The 22,935-nt window shown below is 38.9% G+C and overlaps 1 protein-coding gene across 1 annotated transcript in view; it reads left to right on the top strand.

Annotated features, from left to right (window-relative positions):
* Nucleotides 1-22,935, top strand: part of LOC126184067 (agrin-like) — a 159,346-nt gene that overhangs the window by 86,608 nt on the left and 49,803 nt on the right. The window contains exon 3 of the mRNA XM_049926428.1: nucleotides 11,475-11,711. Coding sequence (XP_049782385.1) covers nucleotides 11,475-11,711 — 237 coding nt within the window. The remainder of the gene's footprint in view (nucleotides 1-11,474; nucleotides 11,712-22,935) is intronic.

Genomic DNA, 22,935 nt, shown 5'->3' with positions numbered 1-22,935 from the left:
CTTCATTGTTAACATGGATATCCTTTCTGAATTCGATCTAAATTCTGTTACACTATCTACGATTTTTTTGTTTACATAAAAGCCGGCCAGAGTGGCCGAGCGGTTCTAGGTGCTTTAGTCTGGAACCGCGCGACCGCTGCGGTCGCAGGTTCGAATCCTGCCTCGGGCATAGATGTGTGTGATGTCCTTAGGTTAGTTAGGTTTATGTAGTTCTAAGTCTAGGGGACTGATGACCTCAGAAGTTAAGTCCCATAGTGCTCAGAACCATTAGACCCATTTTTTACATAAAATGCTGTTCCAAACGTCGGCATGTTTTCCGCTATTCTCACTGCTGGTTTCCCATTATAAATTCTATAATGTTGTGTATCAACTACATCCTCATCTAACAATCACGTTTCCTGAACTGCTGTAATCTGTATATCGTTCTTCTGCAGAAATAATTCTAATTCCTTTTGTTTCCCAGTTTTCAGAAGAGAATTTACATTTAAGGTTCCAAAGTAGTACTTCTTCTTGAACTGAAACTTGGAAGGCTTTTCTATATATTTCATCTTTTCTTCACCGCAAATGTTGGGACTCCCCAGAATCCTAGGTCCCATTGCATTACATGATGTAATGGTGGATTCCTCATCAGAGTTACCACCTGCGGTAGAGCATCCATAGTGCGAACTTTTCATATTGCGACTTGAAGCTGTGAATTGTAAAGAGCAGGGAATCCAAGGACATCCCTGAATTCTCAAAGTAAGACCAGATTGTTAGCTTGGAATATTATCTATTCAGCCGCCAATAACATGTGGAACAGACGCTGTTGGGGTGCCGCCAATAACATGTGGGTGGAACCGTCGTACCCTCTGTCCATTTTGGCCTTGGACAAGAGGCTGCCTCTTCCGCCAGCTGCGCCGTACCGAAGTCCATCTTCTCTGCCTTCGCTGCCGTTGTGGTCTTCACCGTATACCTGGCAAGGGGCCCTTACGAGGTACCATCACCCGGACCAGGTGAACCAAGGTTTTTAACGAGGTGTTACTCCTCCCCCTGCTCCTTTCCCAACCCGGCTTGGGACCGGCTATGGCGGAGTTCTAAACATCATTTTATTATTATTATTATTTTTCCCGAAATGGAAGCAAGATATACAGATTGGGTTACCAATTACTACCCACCACCCTTTACACATCACAAACATAGAAATTCTTCTACGGAACAGAAGAAGTTGTCATGGAGATACTTTTTCACTTTATTTTCAAATTTTACCTTGCTATCTGTCAGACATATTATATCACTGCGTAAGTGATAAAAAATTTTTGTGCACCCCTTTCTGTGCTAAAGACAACCTTATTCTTGAGTGATGAATGTCATTTTTCCTGCTAGTATTGTGATTATGTACCTAATTGTTCCTTTTGAATTGTAGTGGATTATGTAGGACAAATTTCGTGACGGCATAAATATACTGTGAAACAGTGGTCAGAATGCCCAACTCCTTAACGAGATGTCTACAAGATGATAGCAGGTGAGCACCACATATTATTCTTACAGCATGTTTTAAGGCAATGAAGACCTTCCTTTTTACAGACCAGTTACCACAGAACATTATTCCATATGTCATTACTGAATGAAAATAAGGAAAACATTGATTTCGCTCTCCCCTAAATTTGCTATGGTTCTAAGTGAAAATGTGGCTGAACTAACTTGCCTTAGGAGTTCCTAAATATGTTTTTTCCAATTTAAATTCTCATTAGTATGAACACCTAACAATTTTGAAGTTTCCACCCCACGTATTATTTTAATCATCATATGTTACACTATCACTGGTGCAGTACCCCTAGTGGTGCAGAACAAAATATAATTTGTCTTTGTGAAATTCAGGGTGAGACCATTCGCAGAAAACCAGTCAATGATACTTTTGAGAACTTTGTTAATCATTTCTTCGATTTCTGTATGTATGGTGGGAGTAATTACAATACTGGTATCATCTGCAAAAAGCACAATTCTGCTTGTTGTACATTACATGGTAGATCATTTACATATATGAGATACAGTAGTGGCATTAAGATTGACTCTTGAGGAACCACATACATCATTTCCCCACATTCAGAATTATGTCCCTGGATTCTGTTGGTTCAATTACTGCATTCTTTTGGTTAGATATGACGTGATCCATTGACTGGCCATATCATCAATCCCATAAAACTTCAATTTATCTTGGAGTATACTATGATTCACCCAATCACAGAAAATGCCTACCGGTGGTATTTTGTTATTTAATGCTTGTAATGTCTGGTGTGTGAACATTAAAATGGCATTCTCAGCATAGCAATCCTTCTGAAACCCAAACTTTGATTTGCTGAGGCTGTTATTGTTGCCAAGGTGAGATACTATTCTGAAATACATCACCTTCTCAAAAATTTTGGGAAATTATGTCTGAGTGAAATAGGTCAGTTCTTACTGACGTTCTTCTTACCACATTTCCTGAAGAGGGGTTTAACAACGGCATATTTTACTCTCTCTGGAAAAATGCCTTGAGTTAGTGATTCATTTCGCATTTTGTACAATACAGGACTTATCATATGGGAACAAACCTTTAGTATTCTATTGTTAAAACCAGCAAAATCAGAAGAGCATTTATTCTTGAGAGAATGTATGATCCTCTTAATTTCAGAAGTAGAGATTGGTGGTACATTCGTATGACGTAATTTTGTTGTTGTTACGTCTTCAACATATTGCTGTGATCATTCTCTTGATCTGTTGGTCTCTATGCTTTCTATTATGCTTAAGAAATGATTATTAAATATATTTGCTACCTGTAACTTGTCGTTTATAGCCCTTCCATTCAATTAAATAGTAATATTACCCTCTTCTGTGGTTGGGGTTGTCCTGTCTCTTGCTTCACTCTATTCTATATTGCCTTAACTCTGTTGTCAAACATGCTGATTTCTGACATTATGTGCATGTTTATTGATTTTTTTAACAACCTTTCTTAGTAATTTTGAGTAGATTTTGTAGTGCACAACTACTGCAGGGTCTCTACTTGTTCTTGCCAAAAGATATATTTCCCTTTTCGTTTCACAAGATGCTTCAATCCCCTTAGTGATCCATGGTTTTTTACATGGCTGTTTAATGTCCCTTCTGATTACCTTATGCAGAGATCTATTTTCAAATACTGATATGAATATATCACGGGACAGATTTTATATTGGCATTTGGTTATTTGTAAATTTCATCCCAGGCTGTTTCCTGTAAACCACTCTTAAAAACAGCTGCCCTGTAGTCAGTAATAATTCTGACTGACTTCCACTGAAGTGTATCCCCACTGCAAGGCACTATGTCATTTATCCTGACTAACTATGCATCATGATTAGAGAGAGAAATTGTTACTGTGTAAACAGGCTCCTCATACATAATTCAAAATTTCCCGGTGGGGATCTATATACTGTTACAATTAAAAGTGAACTGTTTTTCAGCTTTAATTTACAAACACATACTACTATGTGCTGATCACTGGAAAATCTTGTCGTGTGAATCTTAATATATGCTACAACTCCTCCTTTTCCCATATTAGTTCTGCATGAGTAAGCTGTTAAACTTAAATCATTTATATGTAACTTATCTAACCCTGTGGTTAAGTGGTGCTCAGACACGCGCAGGCTGTCTAACTTCTCCTCTAAATTTTGCAAACGAGAAAAAGCTCTTCTACCATATTACTCAATCCTCTAATATTTGCGTTGAATAAGCTAACCTTACTTTTCTGTGCATTCTTATGGGGTTCTTCTGTTATAGTGACTTATTCCGAAACAGGGTGCCTGAAACTTGATTCTTACCTAAAAAGGTGCCCTTGTGACACCAGCAGCCACAGGGTTCTTACATTATGTGATGGTGGTCCCCTGTACATTCCCTGCAAGACGTTCAGCTAACCTATCTTTGCCTCTCGTATTCAGGTGCAGGTCATGTCTTGTATAACCCCATCTTCCAATTGTAGCAATGAGCACTGCACACATATGAGAATTCATTTCAGTCAGCAGTAGCCTGCTCAACTCAGAGTTAACACGGCTTACAGCAGTATTAAACCAGGGATGGTGATGGCACTGCAAGACCTCCATGAAACTCACATTTGTGTGTGTAGATGCTACTCCTATTTTATCCATGTCACCCCTAATGCTGTAATTACTGTTCTTAGCCAGTAGCAAATAAAGCCAAATAATATGTATAAAATTGTGATCTTACAGTCTAATAAATTAAGCAGAGGCGAGTGAAGTGCATTGGCTAATAATACAAAATTTAATTTACGGGCATCGATCAGCAATGATAGAGTTGGGAAATATCTGCGAATTAACGTATGTGGTACCACGAGTTTAAAGTTTACGAGTCTGATACTTTATTCTAAATTAGAGTTATGTTATTCTAAAATGGTGGTCCTACAAAATATACTTAAACAAGGTTATACAATAAAGACTATTAAACGGTTACTGCGCAGATTGTAGCATGAATGGTACTAGAGACCCCAATAGTTTACCTGTTCATTGCTCGTTCGAAAGTAGCAAATCTCACTTATAGCTGAAATTTACAAAGTATAAGAATACATTTTCGTAGCCCCAAACAGAAGTCTTAAAAATCGTTCCTATCACAGGAGTAAATACCAAGTCCTATGCCCTCTTATACCACAGCAAAAACTAAGACTTTCCTACTGTCTCCTCCTATGGCCCATACAGAAGTGTTCTCCTCGTGTCTCCCTTGCGTCCAATAGCCCGCCAGTGATGACTTGACCCTCCCCCATCAAAAGCACGACTTTCTTACTATGTCATAACATCCACAAAATGGACAACCATTCAATTACTAGAATTCCTTCAAATTAGACATATATTTAAAATAAGAGCTAACTTATTAATATTTCCAACGATTCTCGACACAATAGCCTTCACGTAAATTCTCTGACTTAAATAAATACATAAGAATCTAGTGCACACGTGCTTATAATAAAGCATCAAAAACTACGTTAGAGTAAATGAAGTGATGAGCGTAAAATAGCCATAGTTCTTCATTTTGTTGTGTGGAATCTAGGACTCTTCTGGTTCCAATCATTTACATAATAAAAGTCTTGAAATTACTTAGTATGCAGGAACTAAAGAATGTATGGAGATTTTCTTTGTGGAATAGTAGTAATGCTATTATCCAGCTTCACTACATCCTTAATATTTAATACCAGAAATATTTCTGGAACTATTATTAGTTTCTCTGTAAACTCTAATTAATATGTTATTACTGATAAAATTGTGGTTGACATTTTATTAGATGCATCACATTGTGGTGATTATTTTGATATGGTTGCATTTGCTTTACAATTTTTTAATAATTACATGTCATAAATATTTTTAAGAACGTCCGTTTTTTGTAAGCCTTAAAGTCTTCCCAGTGTCCAGGTTCACTCACCTGAAAACAGGCTATCTGTTAGCACCTCTTCCTTGGCTGTTAGGGTAAAACCGCTGACTGCCTGCTTTGAATCTTGCTTGGTCGCTTAATCTTGTCAGAGGAAGTCCAGGCCGCCATCCAGTGCCCAAAGCCCCTTCCTCCGCACCAACACTTAAATCTAATTTTCATGAGCATGGAATTTATCGACCTTACGCCTCAAGCTATGCATTAGACATAAACCTCGTAATAACTCATTAACCCATTGAGAATATCTTGATTTTAGTCCGCAGCTCGTGGTCGTGCGGTAGCGTTCTCGCTCCCCACGTCCGGGTTCCCGGGTTCGATTCCCGGCAGGGTCAGGGATTTTCTCTGCCTCGTGATGACTGGGTGTTGTGTGATGTCCTTAGGTTAGTTAGGTTTAAGTAGTTCTAAGTTCTAGGGGACTGATGACCATAGATGTTAAGTCCCATAGTGCTCAGAGCCATTTAAACCATCTTGATTTTAATAAGGAAATGAAATCACGTAAACTCTATTTTAGTTTGTAAAAATCTTTAATTAACATGCAAGGAGGAGGCACACGCCGAGCTGATGACTCTCACTGCCGCACATGCGACCACTTGTAACGCTACTGAAACCACAGCATATCCCATCGCACAAGTGACCAATGGTAACACTACACAATCCTTCGCTTATGTGACTGCTTAAATCAGAACATATCCCGTCTCACAAGTGTTCACAGGTAACACTACACAATTTGTCGATTGGGCTACCTCTGAAATCTCGGTACTATGGCAGCACTCTTATCCAACCAGCTGGCTCTCATGTGCATATGTGTGTGTGTGTGTGTGTGTGTGTGTGTGTGTGTACTTTTATATACCGCATCAGTTATCTTGCAGCGGAGCAACACATCAGACGTCTCTACTCTGTAAATCTGTTGGCTCCAAAAACTGGGGACACAGTGAGACTATCTGTAGGGAACTGTATTTCGTTTTTATATGGGCTGGAGCCTTGGCATTGCATAGTACCGTATTGTGGCCAACAGTGTAAGATTGCAGCTTGACTAACTGTGCAGACATTTCCACCTATTGGCCTGTACTGTTAGCTCACAACTTGGTCATCTGATCGTAGTAGTGTGGTTGGATGAACTGTGAGATCACTAGTTACTGTCGCTACAATGATTTGTTATAAAAATCATCATCATACTTTTACCAAACGTCTTAGTCATTGATTTTAATCATGTGTCGTATGAAAGTTTTCTTGGATGTGTGCACATTCATTCCCATCACTTTGAATGCTTAAATATAATCAGCCAGTTTACACTGATTTCTGTATGTTTCACAGTTTATATAAAGTATTAAATGAACACTTTAGATATTTATGTTGTTTCTTTCATTAACAATTTCTTCTTTTTTTTAAAGGTTCCAGAATCACTTGTATGCGGCTCTGACGGTGTAACATACAGGAGCGATTGTGATCTGAATAAGGCTTCCTGTGAAAAGAAAGTGCACATCGCTGTCTTGTACAAGGGTCCTTGCGGTATGTATAAGGTTTCAATTTCTTAAGCAACAATGACAGAGATATCCCCGAATGCGCAGCCAATATGGTTTTAATGCTATAACTCTAAACAACAAGTCGTAAAAAATGCTCTAGTCTCTCGCTGGTGAAGGGGATCAACTCCACGTTTCACTGTCGAATCATAGGTGTAATCTGTTTTCTTAGTCACTTCATTTATATACTTAACTGTCTCCTTCAGCAATCCTGCAGCCATAGACTCCAATACTTCTGGTAAAATAAGCTACTCTTCTGTTCCCCAAAGTTTTCATTTTAGGTGACATATTAAACACTTCCAAGGGTTAGACTTTGCCTGAAAAATGATCTTTGTAGTTTGTAGGGAAAGCCTTATTTCCTTACACTACATATTTTATAAATGAATTGTGTATCAATTATTACTATATTTTTTTGCATATGTACAACTTTCCTGAATTTAGATAATAATGGTTAGATTGTATACTACTATGTTGTTGTATTTTCGCTCCCAGATCTACAATATTTCCGAAACGGGCCAAAAAATGCTCGTGATTCCCGCACCCCACCCTTCTTCCCCTCGAGAGTTTGAGACAGGACTTCAAAAATTTAAAAAAAATCAACGTTTGAAAAATAGGTTTATTTTGTAGCGCACATGTTTTTGAAGAGCTTGATACATAAAACATATATGTCCAAGGATATATAAGACATGTTATTTGGTCTTAAATAAGCCAAAGAGCAGTGCGACGCTGCTTCGCACAGCATTCTTCTATCGCACGCCACTGTATTTTGCTCTATAGCATTCGAATGTTTATATTTTGTAATGGAACCCATCAAACCTACATTCAGTAGAGTCGAAATTAAAATGTCTGTGGTGCCTCTCCTGCTCTCAGTCGGCAGTATTTACGGTCTGTTGCCCCTTTTTATAGTTGTTTCTTTAAAAAAAAAGAAAAAGGAAAAAACTACTGTAGCAGTTAGTACTGGGTGGTATTATTTGTTACCGGCAGAATAAGAATTATTCAGAGAATTTGCACTTTTTATGGCCTATCAGCTAGTAAATTGCTCTTTTGTGTGACATAAAATCCAATATAAGAAACGTAAAACCATTAAACATAAGAGACAAGCAAGATAGTACACATTTCTTTAATCGTTAGGTGCCAGCATTTTCTTCTCTCTAATATTGTTACTTCTTTAATCCTTGCTGCAAAAGACTCAATTCCCTCGTCAAAGTTCATCAAATGTTTTGCTACATGAAAAATCAAAATGTCTTTGTCTAATACAGAAAAAGCTGTTAATACGTATAGAACCAGAGACTTGTGTGGTTTCTCGCTGTGATTACGTCTATTATGTCACTGTCTGTTTGGTAAAACAGCATGAGATCGAAAGGCATTAGCAGTATGAAATTTTTAAATAAATTTCGAATCGTCATATTCTTTCATATAATTTGTGAAGTGTCCCTGTTTCTTCTTCTTCCTCATTCTAACAAACAATCACTTCATCACTATTTCTGTAACTGTTCCTGCTATTGTCAAAACTTAATCTCTGGTTTACTCTACTAACCCTGCCAGAACCATCGGTTCAGTTATCCCGCGTTTGTTCTCTGATCAGGCATTATTGCATGTTCGTATTACGCGATTTCCGTGCTATTCCGAGAACAGAACTTAAGCGGCTTCTAACTGGGGACGGTAAAAATGGCCCTTAGTAGTGTAGTTATGTTGCCAAAATTTTCTGTCAAAATTTCATTTTTTTGACTACACTGAGAAGGTAATATGTAATCTTTCTTACCTTCGTCATAAAACACATACGTGTTTTTTTTAGTAGAGCACAAAAGTGTTCACAAGAATGTGTCAATTTTAATTATCCTAAATTTGATGAAGACAATAGTCGCTGAATAGAGGAACATATCAGTGATTTTGAAATAGTCAGTGATCACAATTCTCTTGGCGAAAAAGAGTAACATTCAAAGGAAAAACTTCAGGCCAGTGTTGTTGGACACCTTCCTGTTTCTCCAAAAAAGTATTTGAAGGATTTATTAACTGAGTGCTAATAAAGGAAAATGTAGATCTCAACAGTGAATGTCAGTTTCAGGGTCTTTCTTTCTGTCCTCGCGAGTACTATTACTAACCCTGCAATTTAGTTTTATATGAAAATTTACCTTTTACAGAGATACTACAAATTTTCTGAATGTAAAATCTAGTTCTGTAGTAATCTGTTTATGCACACTGTTTAAAAAACAGCATGTAAGTATACGATTTTGTGTGAAAGAAACTAAACTATAGCAGGCTTTACTTCAATGAAATCAATTAAGAGTATTTAAACAACACTGAAATAATCATAAAAAAGTATTATCTAACTGAATCGAAAATTTGCAAATGATTTATCCCCTAAATCTCAGTTTCAACACTTGTGTCCCAAACACCACACCTCATAGTACATGTTACAGAAAAGTCACCTTGTGCGTTAAGAGTTGATAAGATACATGAAATACACCTTATTTTTTCAAGAATCAGAATATAAGTAATTTCCAATATTTTTATTAACTTTCTTCACTACTAAACATGTAATGAAATTACAATTAAATCAAAGAAATAGTAATAACCATAACTTGTTTTAAATATCAAGGAAAGTTAATGAATATGAATTCGCTTAAAACTTACCAAAATTTTGATTTTTAGCTTTTAGAATACGAATAATGTGCTATTTATACATCTATAATTAGTAAAACATGTGATATATACTTCACAATTAATAACATCTTTTGATCATTAAACATGAAGTTTTCATATACAAATTTTATCATAACACATATGTATTCCTACTTTAGATTAGGTAAAAATATGGTCTTATTCACCATTTGTCTGACATAAAGCAAAATTTGGAGGCTGCTGCTCAATTATGAGCAATGATTCTGTATTCAGTAACTGTCTGGCTTTTAGGCAGATACATCATGGGACATTGTTTTTCAAATTATGTATAGGAAGGTATTTAGCTATGTGTTTCACAAAGCAGAATGCAGCAGTCGTAGAAAAATTGAGAAATATTAATATGATGAGGAATAGTTACGAAAGTATTGATCATTTTCTCGTGTATGGTAAGAGGAAATGTATTTATTACTTTGAAATAGCATTTTTGATAAAAGACGAACCAGCTTGATGCTAATGAAACAAATGATACTACTGATTCTAAGATCTGTGATCTAAAAGTGGTAGACATATTGATGACACTCAGAAAAATGTAAGTTAATTCAAGTAATATTTTCTTAAAGAACGCTAATGTTAAAGAATGACAAATTACTCTTCAATTATACATAAATATTTACGGAAAGTGCATGAATGGAACTGTAATTTGAAATTGATGTATTGGGCATTTACTTATGTAAACAGGGATAGACTTCATAAATGGCATTTTATCCGTCACTCTTAAACCTAGCACAAATTTCCTGCCAACAAGCATATCAGTATTACCCATTTTGAATTTATAATTTACAGTCAGGAACTCTCATTTGCGAATACCTCTCCAGTTGGCATAAATGTGGCAAGCATGACAACACATCAATGCTACAGAATATTTCAGCATAATTTTTCCACTAGCTGGCAACAAGCACTCAAAGACCATAGTTTTATGTAACTTTTATGATATAGTAACTGTAAGAAACAAAAAATGAGAGAAGTTGGAAAATCCACTTCATTAAAAGCCTTATTTGCTAGTTCTATATGGCTACGGAAAGGACATGCAGATGTATGAGATAGCCTTTGTACGAGAATGTGCTCTAAAATTTCATCTCCCATATGAGAATTAGAGTAGCAATTTGTGTATTGATCATTTGTACCATTATAACAAATCAATGCATGACTATGGAAGTGTTTGTTCTTCATCATAGTTGCAGTACAAAGAGTACTGTAGAAAGAGAATCGCCTACATAGTCCCTGAAAAGGTTACAATACAAGTGCCTAAAATTTTCGGAAAGGAATAATAATTTCCATTGCCATTTGTTGTCGGGGAGATAATGATAACGTTTTTAGAAATGTCATAAAACTAAGTACTAAACTAAAATAGAGACTGTTTTCAAATGTTTTGTATGATGTTTTAATAACAAGAAAATTATCATTTAAATGTGCGATGTACTCTAATTTCAATTATTGTTCAGTACAGAACATTGAATATATGAATGAATTATTAAAAAGTCTTCTTAGCATGTAATAATGAAGCCTGTGAAAAGTATATGGGGACTAGAAATATTCTGAATGTAGTCAAGAATGTACAGTTTCAGTGTTTATGGTATTACATGGGAGTTTTTGCATAATGTTTTTTATAACTTCTTCCAAGCCTCCATGATACCATTGCGTCAATAATTTATTTTCCAGCTAACCTCGTTGAGATGAGACGTTAATCAGTTTTCTATTGTCATGGAGAGCGGAATGCTTTGGTGGCGCGTGCAAAGTGTAATAGTCGCAATTACGCGATAACTTGCAAGTTATCCTTCACAATTCACTTCTACATCTACATCTACGTGTTTAATTTAAATAAGGCTATATCTGATTATCTGCCTCGTGTAGTGGTTCCAGATGCTTGCAGAGGTGTGGTTTGCGAGGAACCCGCCGCTGTGTGCCACCACGGCGTATGCGCTTGCAAGTCCAGTTGCCCTCAAGACGGCCCTAAGCAGCGCCTCTGTGGCAGCGACGGACGCACATACGACAGCGAGTGCGAGCTGCAGCTGGCGTCCTGTCTTAGGTCACGAGGACAGCACCCCATCACCGTGGCCTCCCTGGGCGATTGCAGAGACGTCAGCGCCGGTATGTCTAGCTGTATGCCGTATGTTCATATGTACAAAATTAGTCACCTCCAGGAGACATAAAGCGAATTTCGTGTAAAACCGGTCCTGGTCTTGACAATAAACTCAATTCGGAGAAGAGGAGCATCCTTCAGTTTCTTCATACACTCTATATTCAGCTAAAGCCGCCCATTGGTGATTAGATTCTGTATATTTATCAAAATGTTGATGGCTCTGTATCAGCTGTTGTTCCTAATTGACCTAGACAATTTTATGGAATACATCAGATGATTCATTTAACCCATCGAGATGTGATTGATTGCCTCAGCATCCATAAAATCAGAAATGTATGCCTACATTCCTGTTGCCACCTTGGAAGACAGAAATGACCTTGTGGATAACGTCGGAAGTTCACTGAGGCTTTTTGCGGATGATGCTGTAGTATATCGAGAGGTTGTAAGAATGGAAAACTGTGCTGAAATACAGGAGAATCTGCAACGAATTGACACATGGTGCAGGGAGTTGCAACTGAATCTCAATGTAGACAAGTGTAATGTGCTGCGAATACATAGAACGAAAGATCCTTTATCATTTAGCTACAATATAGCTGGTCAGCAACTGGAAAGAGTTAATTCCATAAATTATCTGGGAGTAGGCATTAGGAGTGATTTAAAATGGAATGACCATATAAAATTAATCGTTGGTAAAGCAGATGCCAGACTGAGATTCATTGGAAGAATCCTAAGCAAATGCAATCCGAAAACAAAGGAATTAGGTTACAGTACACTAGTTCGCCCACTGCTTGAATACTGCTCACCGGTGTGGGATCTGTACCAGGTAGGGTTGATAGAAGAGATAGAGAAAATCCAACGGAGAGCAGTGCGCGTTACACGATCATTTAGTAATCGCGAAAGCGTTACGGAGATGATAGATAAACTCGAGTGAAAGACTCTGCAAGAGAGACGCTCAGTAGCTCGGTACGGTCTTTTGTTGAAGTTTCGAGAACATACCTTCACCGTGGAGTCAAGCAGTACATTGCTCCGTTCTACGTATATCTCGCGAAGAGACCATGAGGATAAAATCAGAGAGATTAGAGCCCACACAGAGGCATACCGACAATCTTTCTTCCCACGAACAGTGCGAGACTGGAATAGAAGGGAGAACCGATAGAGGTACTCAGAGTACCCTCATCCACACACCGTCATGTGGCTTGCGGAGTATGGATGTAGATGTAGATGTAGAAATGTCCGTTTATATTCAGCAGGAAGATGTAGATCAAAGGACAACAGTCGGAAAACTTGACAGTGTATTTGTCATTGTGAGAAACTGCCTATTTCTGGTACTCAACTGTAACTGCCCATTGCATGCATTTCCCTCCCAAATTTGGCCTCTGACACCAGTTGAGATCGACTTGCATTCACTGAGAGGAGCAGATCCTGTTGAGTTTAATACCGTCTGTCACTGAAAATGCGTGATACTCACCTGTATACCCTGTCATTTAGTACCTCATTTTCACCACTGTTGCTACGCCATGATACACGGCTGTGAATAGTTCACCATTCCTTGTGTGCCCCCGGGACTGTCTGCAACGATACACACAGAAATTGTGCAATATCATTCACAGTATTGTCATGGACAATTCCTAATACAAGAAATTTTTTCTGCCATTAGGCACATCTCCACTGTGACACTTCTTACTTCCCTGAATCTATCAAACATATTGTCAAATACACACCACTTCACTACTATGACTAGCGTGTCAGCGGTGGAGGATCATATAAAGCACGACCAGTGTGCTGTATAACTAGTGGCAAATAATTTTTCAGTTGAGCTCACTACATATAACTGATTGCCCAATATTATCAACAGAATGAATGATGAAGTTATTTGGTTTCAAGATTTAGTAAACACCCTCTAATCACGGCCGGTAGAGTGGTGTGCTGACCACATGCTCTTACATATCTGCATCCCGTGACGCCTGTGGGAAGAGGATGACACGGCGGCCGGTTGGTATCGTTGGGCCTTCATGGTCTGTCCGGGCAGAGTTCAGTTCTTTAGTCTAATCCGTTTATTCAAGGAAAACAACGCCAGAATATTTGTTGATTAAATGCCAAATAATTCCATGTATTAAATTACAGAAGATTTGAATGAGTAACTGAGGAAAATTTAGGGGATGATAAATTTGGATTCATGAGAAGAATGGCGAATCTGTATCCCTTAGGACGTCTGAGGATGTTTTGACAAAGAATGATACAAGTGAACACTGATGTATACATCAATTTTGTAGGTTTGGAAAAGGCTTTACACCTACTTTGCTCAGGTCATCTCCTTAAAGCCCTTGAAATATATTGGTAAATACTGAAAGAATAGATGGCTGATACTGTGATTTTACAGAGGGAGAATGGACATCATGAACTGGCACTGAGGTAACAGGTAGGATGGTATAAGGAAAAGAGGTACAGCGGAAGGAAGAATAACGGTTTGTACAATGAAGTACGCAAATACTCTAGTAGTGTTCGTAGAATAAAAGGACTCATTACAGTCTATGTTGGAGGGAGACGAGTATGTGGTAAAAGACAAATAAATGAGAAGAAATGTGGGAAAGATCGAGGTGAAGAGACTCAGCTCACTCTTCTATTCCATGAAAAACAGCATTTGAATGAAAGCTCTTGGAATGACTAAAATCTTTTAGCTGCTTGTGAAGTTTGGTGATAGAAAAGGGAAACACCCTGGAGAAAATAAAAAAAATGGAATGTCTCTGGGTGAAAGATCTTTTGAAAACTGAAAGCTTTATTGCTTGCAAAACGATTTCCGGTGGGACTCATAATGAGTTAAATCATGTGATATGGCTGCAATGTAGTATTTTGTGACACTCAGTCACAGAAAGTCGAAAGGAAAGAGGAAATATACTTGGATATATGTGAACTGGAACTGCTGAAAGAAATTAGTTGACGTGAACTGTTTGACAGAATGAGGAATTAAAAGTTATTCTCAGATTTAGGACGGAAAGAAAACTAATAGAAATGATATTAATAAGCAAAGAAGTTAGAATGGTACATAAACTGTGAATTCATAGCCTACAACGAACAGTTATCGAAAGGCACATTGCAAGGAAGAGGAGACGAAACAGAAAGCTGGGATGATGGATGACGTTAAAAACTGGGGAGGTTAGCAGCATACTGATGGAGAAACTAATGCTAGAGAGAGGTGTGGAGCGTCGAGATGAAACCTATTCGAGAAGTCGAATATTACACAGGAAATAACATGCGCGTCTAATGTTTTGACGAATGGTCTAATAAAACAAAATAAAAAACTTAGTAATACAAGAGACATACTGATTAGCGCTATTCGAGTTCACAGTTACGTCTATTTTTCACATGACACTTTGGCAACAAGTAATAAGCTTTTGAAAATCGTTAGTGAAGGATAATGTAAGAACCAATTGATGCGTTAAGAGTAATCAAGAATATATAATGCTGATTGTTGTTCACTAGTAGTATAATGGCTCTCTACTCTTCTCTCGGTCGCACTGGTGGCACTGGAATTCATCCTCTGTGGAGATTGTTTGAAGAAATATTAATTACATCTTCCGAAGTTCCCGTCAGATTGTCCTTTTAGTCCATTTGTGTGGAGAAACACGTCGGGTACGGATTCAGATTAATCAAACTCACGTTGAACGATGGTGAAAACACTTTTCTTCTGGTCCTCTGTATCTTTAATATCATCCTCCGACACAGTTACTGAATCTGCCTTATCATCTAACTCAGTTTTTAAATGTTAGCTGTTGGTTCGGAACCACAAACTGGTTGACAAACAACAAGAGCAACAACATTTCCTGCTTGCGCAGAGAGCTTTGGACCCGTTAGAAAAGAACAGTCTACACCCGGTTTTTGTTCCGTGCACTGCCACCAGTATCGAATGTTTATCCACTTCTATTTTTCGCTATTTGCAACAAAACTATGTTAGAAGGAGAAACACAGAAGCAATCAGATGGGTAGCGGGCAGTGCGAGAGAAGCTGACAGCGTGACGATGGTTATGAGAGAACTGACAAGTAACAGTTACGTCACCAAGAAAAGTAAGAAGGTGATAAAGGAAACAAGATGTTATCAGCTCTGTCGTACCCAGCAGAAAACTGTATCATGAAGGCAGTGAAAGAAAAGGTGGATGCAAACAGGTGAAACCAAGTTTTTGTGATTTCGGATAGGTATAACAAAAATGCAAAGGTAAGCAGTGAAATTGGGCAGCAGATTACACATAAGGAGACCACGATTGAGAAAAAAAGATTAAAATCGTATAGGAATTTGAAGAGAATTAATGAGAATCGTAAGTCTAGGAAAGTGCACCGGATGAAGAAAGAATCCAAGATACCTAGTGGAAGGCAAACGGAGTGGCTAAAGGAATTAAACAAGTCACACGGAAGAGAGGGCAACACTTGTCGAGGGCAGTGACAGGGAAGGTGGTACTGGAACATTCTTCATGCTAAGAGATACGTTACTTAATATAATTATAGCAGTTAATACCATAAGAATATACGTTCATTTAAACTTTCGAAGGTTTTATATGAATGAAATTGTAACTTCCAAAAAGTCATTTATGTGACAACACAACTTTAATTCAATGCAAATATTAAACCAAATTAAATACAAGTCACCATGTAATGAGAAAATAGATTAAAATAAGCAAAAACTCGTATTAAAGTCATCAAGCGAAAAGTTTTCAGTAGAATAAGACTAAACCAAAATATTATTTTAAACTTAAGTGAAATTTGCAGCGCGTACGATTACGACTGTTCAGCTCAATATGGGCGTAATTGTCATGAGCTCAGTCCTCATAAATGTGACGCGAACTACTCTTCTTCTACGGTTTCATTGATCGAGCAAATGGTGTTTCGTTTTCATCCCTGAATGTTTCGGTTCGATGACCACTTCTTTTTTTTCCCACTAAGCTTTATGTCTATCAACAAATACACTTCTTGGAACCGAATAGTCACACTCGCTTCCATGACCGTTATTTCAAGAAATATGACTTTTCCTAGGACTTCGTTCATGTTTTTTACTGTACAGGCATTACAAAATTTACTGGCAAACAAAACACAACAATTAAAACTGAAGTACGTATACCTTTTAGACCACGATAATTTCTTACTACTGCGAAATTTCTTTTATTTTTATTCAAAATAGTGAGAGCGGCCTTGTTTCTCCATAGTTCACACTGCGTATGGCGATAGTTTCATATGTATCCATACATTCTAAGGAATGCGTTCTTCGTAAGCTTAATGTCAGGATTGTTGCTACAACATATTTCTTTCTGGTCCTGTGACTGTCTGCTATTTTCAAATTTAAGTGCTCTTCTTCTATGGTCAACGCAGATTTTTTGGGGCACATTTAAGGTTTATTCAGTTCTATGTGTGCTCAGATACATGAAGTTACGCATCGCATATCTGTGGCCAGACCGGGGGTTCATTCAATCACGCAACAAATTTTAGTAGAAACTGTCAATACGAAGTGAAGCAGAATCTCAGCATCGAAATTTCGGAGGGTGTTCAGCAATATTTTATGAATATTTTTGTGTGAGGTACGCGTTGTCTCTGGTTGCTTGTTACGGAGTAATAATGTTATTATGATTTACTCGGTCTGCTTCACCAGTTACCTCTGTTTCTGTGAAAATACCTTCAAAGTAGTAAATAAACACCTGTAATATCCAATTACCAAACCAGTATTACACAAAACACAGTAATGAAACAACACTCAGACGCAAAAGCATTGTAATATGGTTTACCGTCGCCGAGTGAACAGCGTTTATTTCCACCCTTCCACTGTACTCATTGAGCCTGTACACAAGATGCATCAGGCAGCAAATCGGTCAACTCTTCATCATTAAACCTATCCATATTGCTGAATATCAACGTAAAAGTGCCATCACCACTGACAAAAAGCAAAGGAAGAAAACGAGGTAGAACCGAGTAGTACTGAAAGCATTTTTTAGGACGAAGGTTAAAGTGGACACTACTTTTATCAACAGCAAATACAGTCAGTGAATGGAACAAGTTCGTTTCCAAAGAGCATACAGAGTGCATACCACATACACTTGCACTCTTGCGCAGATTCTTTCAGAGCAGTACATAATCAAAGATAAATGTGGGAAAGAAATGAAACGAAATGCAATTACTCTGTAACGAACCACCGGAGGCCACAGACCTTTTGTTCCGTAATATTTGAAAATAGACTCTGAATGGACTATGAAGTAATGGAGGTGGAGATGGTTTTCGCCTTCTATGACGTACCTGGCTTGTGTGTACACAAACCGAGCGAGGTGGCGCAGTATTTAGCACACTAGACCCCCATTCTGAAGGATGGATTTTTAAATCCCCTTCCGGCAACCCAGATTTACGTCTCCCTTGATTTTTCACAATCGCTCCAGGCAAATTCCGGAATGGATCCTCTGAAAATGGCGCGGCCGATTTCCTTCCACAACCTTTCGTAATCCAAACTTATCCTCCGACTCTAATAACATCGCCGTCGACGGGACGCTAAACATAATCTTCCTTTTTCCTATTGCGTATACACCACTCTGAAGTATTATGCTACGTCAGCAGTTTGCTTGGAATTTGTTATTCAGTAACGTGTGCAACAGAGTTACCCATAAAGAATAATATCACAGTTGGTGATAAAAGAAACAAGATACGTTTTGTAGTAGCTAAAAAGTGAATGATAATTTCTGTTCAAATGTTACTAGAACAAGTTCGCGCTGTTTATATAATACATTCCGAGGTCTCTGAGATGTTTCCACGGGAGTCTGCTATGAGAGACATGCTTATTGTTAGGAATCACAAATGTTTGGCTGCCAATGTCAGCTACACAAGAAAGCAGAAATGTTATTCATTGAAGTTAATGATCATTAGAACATCACGTGGTCAGTTGGGTACATCCAGAGTAGGGATATACGAATTTGTTAGGGAACTGATAAAAATTTATTCAGTATTCTGCTTGTCTCATTGTTTTTATGTGATAGCAATACGCTACAGATCCTTGCACACTGCTATAGTATATAACACCGCAGCAAAATATTCCTTAAACTTTACGCCATTCTATACAACCATATAAGATTCAAACGCTGCTATAAACAGTTCATTACTATTGAGATATTCATAGGAAAATTCTAGAAGTAACTGTATAAAAAAATCAATGCGTTCTCAGTTTACAACGAGAAGACGTCTCTGCCCTCCGGACAAGTGACGGAATACAAAAGTCTTTCACTCTGGATGGCAGAAAGAAGCTTAAAATTGGCCACTTGGCAGTCACTGTTCATCCACTCGATTAATTCCCTCTGTCTGGTTCATAAATAATCTACAATTGAATGGAATTAACTCTCTCATTTTGAGACCTACCTACACTTAACTTTAGATGATATTAATTAGAACCCCCCTTCAAAATAGCGCAGACTCAGAAATCAGCAACTTCCGTGGATATAGTTATTGTCAAGTGAAGAAGTTAAATGGGCCTTGCAGCCAGCGTTGGGTCGCCAAGACGGTAATTAGGCCACAAACTAGGGTCAGGCAGCCGCCCGCCACCTACCCCCGAGCTGAGTGGTCTTCTACTGAAGCTGTCCACGTAATGAAAATCAGGAAGATCTGCAGCTCCACCAGCTGCCAATTACGACAGCCGATCACTGTCTTCATTTCATGTAATTCAGCGTGACACACAAACGCCGCGACTCTCTCCAAGTCAGCGAGCAGATGCAATGTTTAACCCTGCCCAAACAAGCCCGGCAGCATTAAGCCCGATGGATAATATGTAACGCCCAGTCTCTGTCAACCAGAGCGGCAGCGTCGCCATTGTCTCATCCGGCTCACAGATGACGGACCTCTGCCTGCCTTCCCAGTCCAGGCAGCAAACATTGTGCTGAACACCGGCCTCTGCTCTTGAGCGTCAGCCCAGACTTCGACTCTGGGCAATGCCATCGCCATGTAGCTGGAACACCGTGACCATACGCTACGCCAGTCAACCTTACCAGCCGCCCCGCGCTGCAGAACACCACGAGTAGCCCTTGACCACCACTGACAACTCAGCGCTGGCATAAGAGGAGGCGCCAGCTCAGCGTGTGGTTCCATGAGCAGTACACGTCTACCATACACTGCGCTACGTGGTCTGCAATCCAATGGCAGAATTTTACGTGAAGACTGAAACATACTGCTGTGAGTTTTTCAGTTAGCGGGGTTAATTAGACACTTTTTGTGTACATCCTCATGTAAATCCGCAGCCATTTCCGTCCAGTTACCTGGCGAAGTCCCACCTGTATAAATTAGTAAAGAAGTAATAAAGAAATATTCTCACTATGATCTTCGTGTGCTGTAATATGTCGATCCTAGAGAGTCACACATCCACATGATAGCAGCGCACCTGTCTTTCTATTACAACTGGTGTCAGGAAGATAGATGAAGATGTACACCCGGAACACAGCAGCCAGCTCCTTTCCGAAGGGGGAAGGGTAGTGGATTATAGAGACCTGAGGAATCATCTGGGACAGCAAGGTATGTAAGTAGCAGCCTTGACTTTAATTTTCACTCGTGGTATTCCCTACATCATTCGGTATGACTTTTCGCAATTTTTCCCACATATTTAGGGTTATATGATGTTGTAATGTTTGTTAAGGGGCCAAAGGCTGAATCGTTACCTCTAGTAATATGCACCGAGTACAGTTAACCTGGGCATTCCACCCCATGCACTGAATCACATCTCATAGTATGTTGGATTTCCCATGAAAAAGGGCAGTAGGCCTGCTAGTGGAGAAATAGTTCGTGGCTAAGGCATAGAAAACCTGGGATAACCAGAAAGCTTCGGTAATTTATTTAGGATAAGTCAGAATAATCATACAGCATTATTGTAAATAAGAGCTGTATAATGTAAATGTTTTACGATGAGTAAGTAAGATACTAGGAATAACATACATATTTTTAGAAAAACACAGGCATGATGTATTATTTATAGTCATAGCTAAGTCAAGGTTATTAGGAGATGAAAACTGGGAAAATCTGACACCCAGGAAACTACTTAATTGATACGACTTGGATCGTCATGAGGGGTTAAGCCATGGTACAGCGTCGATAAATCAAAACCATTACAACTACAATAAAGGCTCCCAACGGTATTATCTGGTTAGGTTTTACTCTCTCCACATCGTGCGAAATGGTCTCAAAACAGCAAGAGCGCTGAGACAACACACTGATGTTAGATTGTCGGTAGTGTTGAGGTCATTAATTAGACCACTCCAGGTCTCTGGAGAAGCTGTGTTCATGACAGCGGTAGATGCATAGTCAACAACTAGCCAAGTGAAATAAGTGACATAGCGGGAAAATATATCAGATGTTGGATGATATTGGGAAATAAAGGAACTAAAGGGATTTTTTTCCATCGTACGACACCTGTGGGGCTGATACAGAGCCTTTCTTCGTTGCAGGATGAAACAGAACTACAGGATTATTGTATAGCACAGGTGAGGCTGGTATAGCGCCTGTAGCTCGGAAATACGTGGATTTTTCCACAGTACAGTTGGAGCGGATATAGGACGTGTAGCTGGGTGGTATCAGAGAGCTCTTGAAGCGAGGCCACGGGATTAATTTCTCAAAGTGATATGAGTAGTTAGTAAACGGAGAAAAAGGTAATAGGTAATAGAAGTTCAGATACATACTCTAGTCTTGAGAACACGACGAGAGCACAGTTGTCATGGGTGTCCTAAAAAAATGGTTCAAATGGCTCTGAGCACTATGGGATTTAACTTCTGAGGTCATCAGTCCCCTAGAACTTAGAACTACTTAAACCTGACTAACCTAAGGACATCACACACATCCATGCCCGAGGCAGGATTTAAACCTGCGACCGTAGCGGTCGCGCGGTACCAGCCTGTAGCGCCTAGAACCGCTCGGCCATCCCGGCCGGCATGGGTGTCCACTGCTGTAAATAAAGCTTTCTGTAAGGTATAAAAATATCGAGCAAAAGGATAGTGTACAAACTGCGAGGTTTACGTGGTTCAATATCGCCAGAAAAACAGAGCTCAAACTATTGTGTTGATGTAAGTCAGTTTTGATCACCACAGATCAAGGAACGATTTAGCCTGAATTAAATGCTTTTTCCTTGTTAGTCGTCGTTGTTGTTACGGTCTTCAGTCAGAAGACTGATTTGATGCAGCTCTCCACGCTACTATATCCTGTGCAAGCCTCTTCATCTCTGAATAACTACGGCTACCTATATTCTTCTGAATCTGCATACTGTATTTGTCTCTTGGTCTGCCTCTAAGATTTATACCCCCCCCCCCCCCCTCACATTTTCCTGCAATACTAAATTGGTGTTTACTTGACGTCTCAGAATATGTCATATCAACCGATCAATTCTTTTTAATCAAGTTGTGCCACAAATATCTTGTCTTCTCAGTACTATTCAGTATTCCTCTTCAGTTATATGATCTATCCCTCTAATCTACAGCACTTTTCTGCAGCACCACATTTCAAAAGCTTCTACTCTCTTCTTGTCTACACCGTTTTTGTCCACGTTTCACTGCCACTGCAGCGCGGGGTAGCCGTGCGATCTAGGCGCCTTGCCACGGTTCCTGCGGCTGCCTCCGTCGGAGGTTCGAGTCCTCCCATGGGCATGGGTGTTTGTGTTGTCCTTAGTGTAGGTTCGTTTAAGTTAGATTGAGTAATGTGTAAGCCTAGGGACCGATGACCTCAGCAGTTTGGTCCCATAGAACTTACCATAAATTTCCAATTTTTTTTCACTGCCATTCATGGTTACACTCCAGTCAAAAACCGTCAGAAGACTTCGTAACACTGAAGTCCACCTTCTATGTAAGCAAATTTCTCTTCGTCAGATACGATTTTCCTGCCATCGCCAGTCTACATTTTATATCCTCTCTACTTGGCCATCATCAGTTATTTTGCTCTCCATATTGCAAACTTCACCTACAACTTTAACAATGCCGTTTTCTAATCTCTTCACTCAGCATCAGAGGATTTAATTCGACCACATTCCGTTATCCCTCTTTTTCTTTTGGTAATGTTCTCCCTATCAAGACACTGTCAGTTACGTTAAACTGCTGTTCTAAGTCATTTTTTTGTCTCTGACAGAATTTCGTCGGCAAACCTCAAAGTTTTTATTTCTTCTCCCTGAATTTTAGTCCCTACTATAAATCTGTCTTTGGTTTCCTTTACCGCTTGCTCAGTGTACAGATTGAATATCATCGGGGATAGGCT

This window comes from Schistocerca cancellata, chromosome 4, assembly GCF_023864275.1.
Source record: "Schistocerca cancellata isolate TAMUIC-IGC-003103 chromosome 4, iqSchCanc2.1, whole genome shotgun sequence".
In the NCBI taxonomy this organism is placed as follows: Eukaryota; Metazoa; Arthropoda; class Insecta; order Orthoptera; family Acrididae; genus Schistocerca; species Schistocerca cancellata.
Note: the sequence above shows the minus strand (reverse complement) of the source record. Positions and strands in the feature narration are given on the sequence as shown.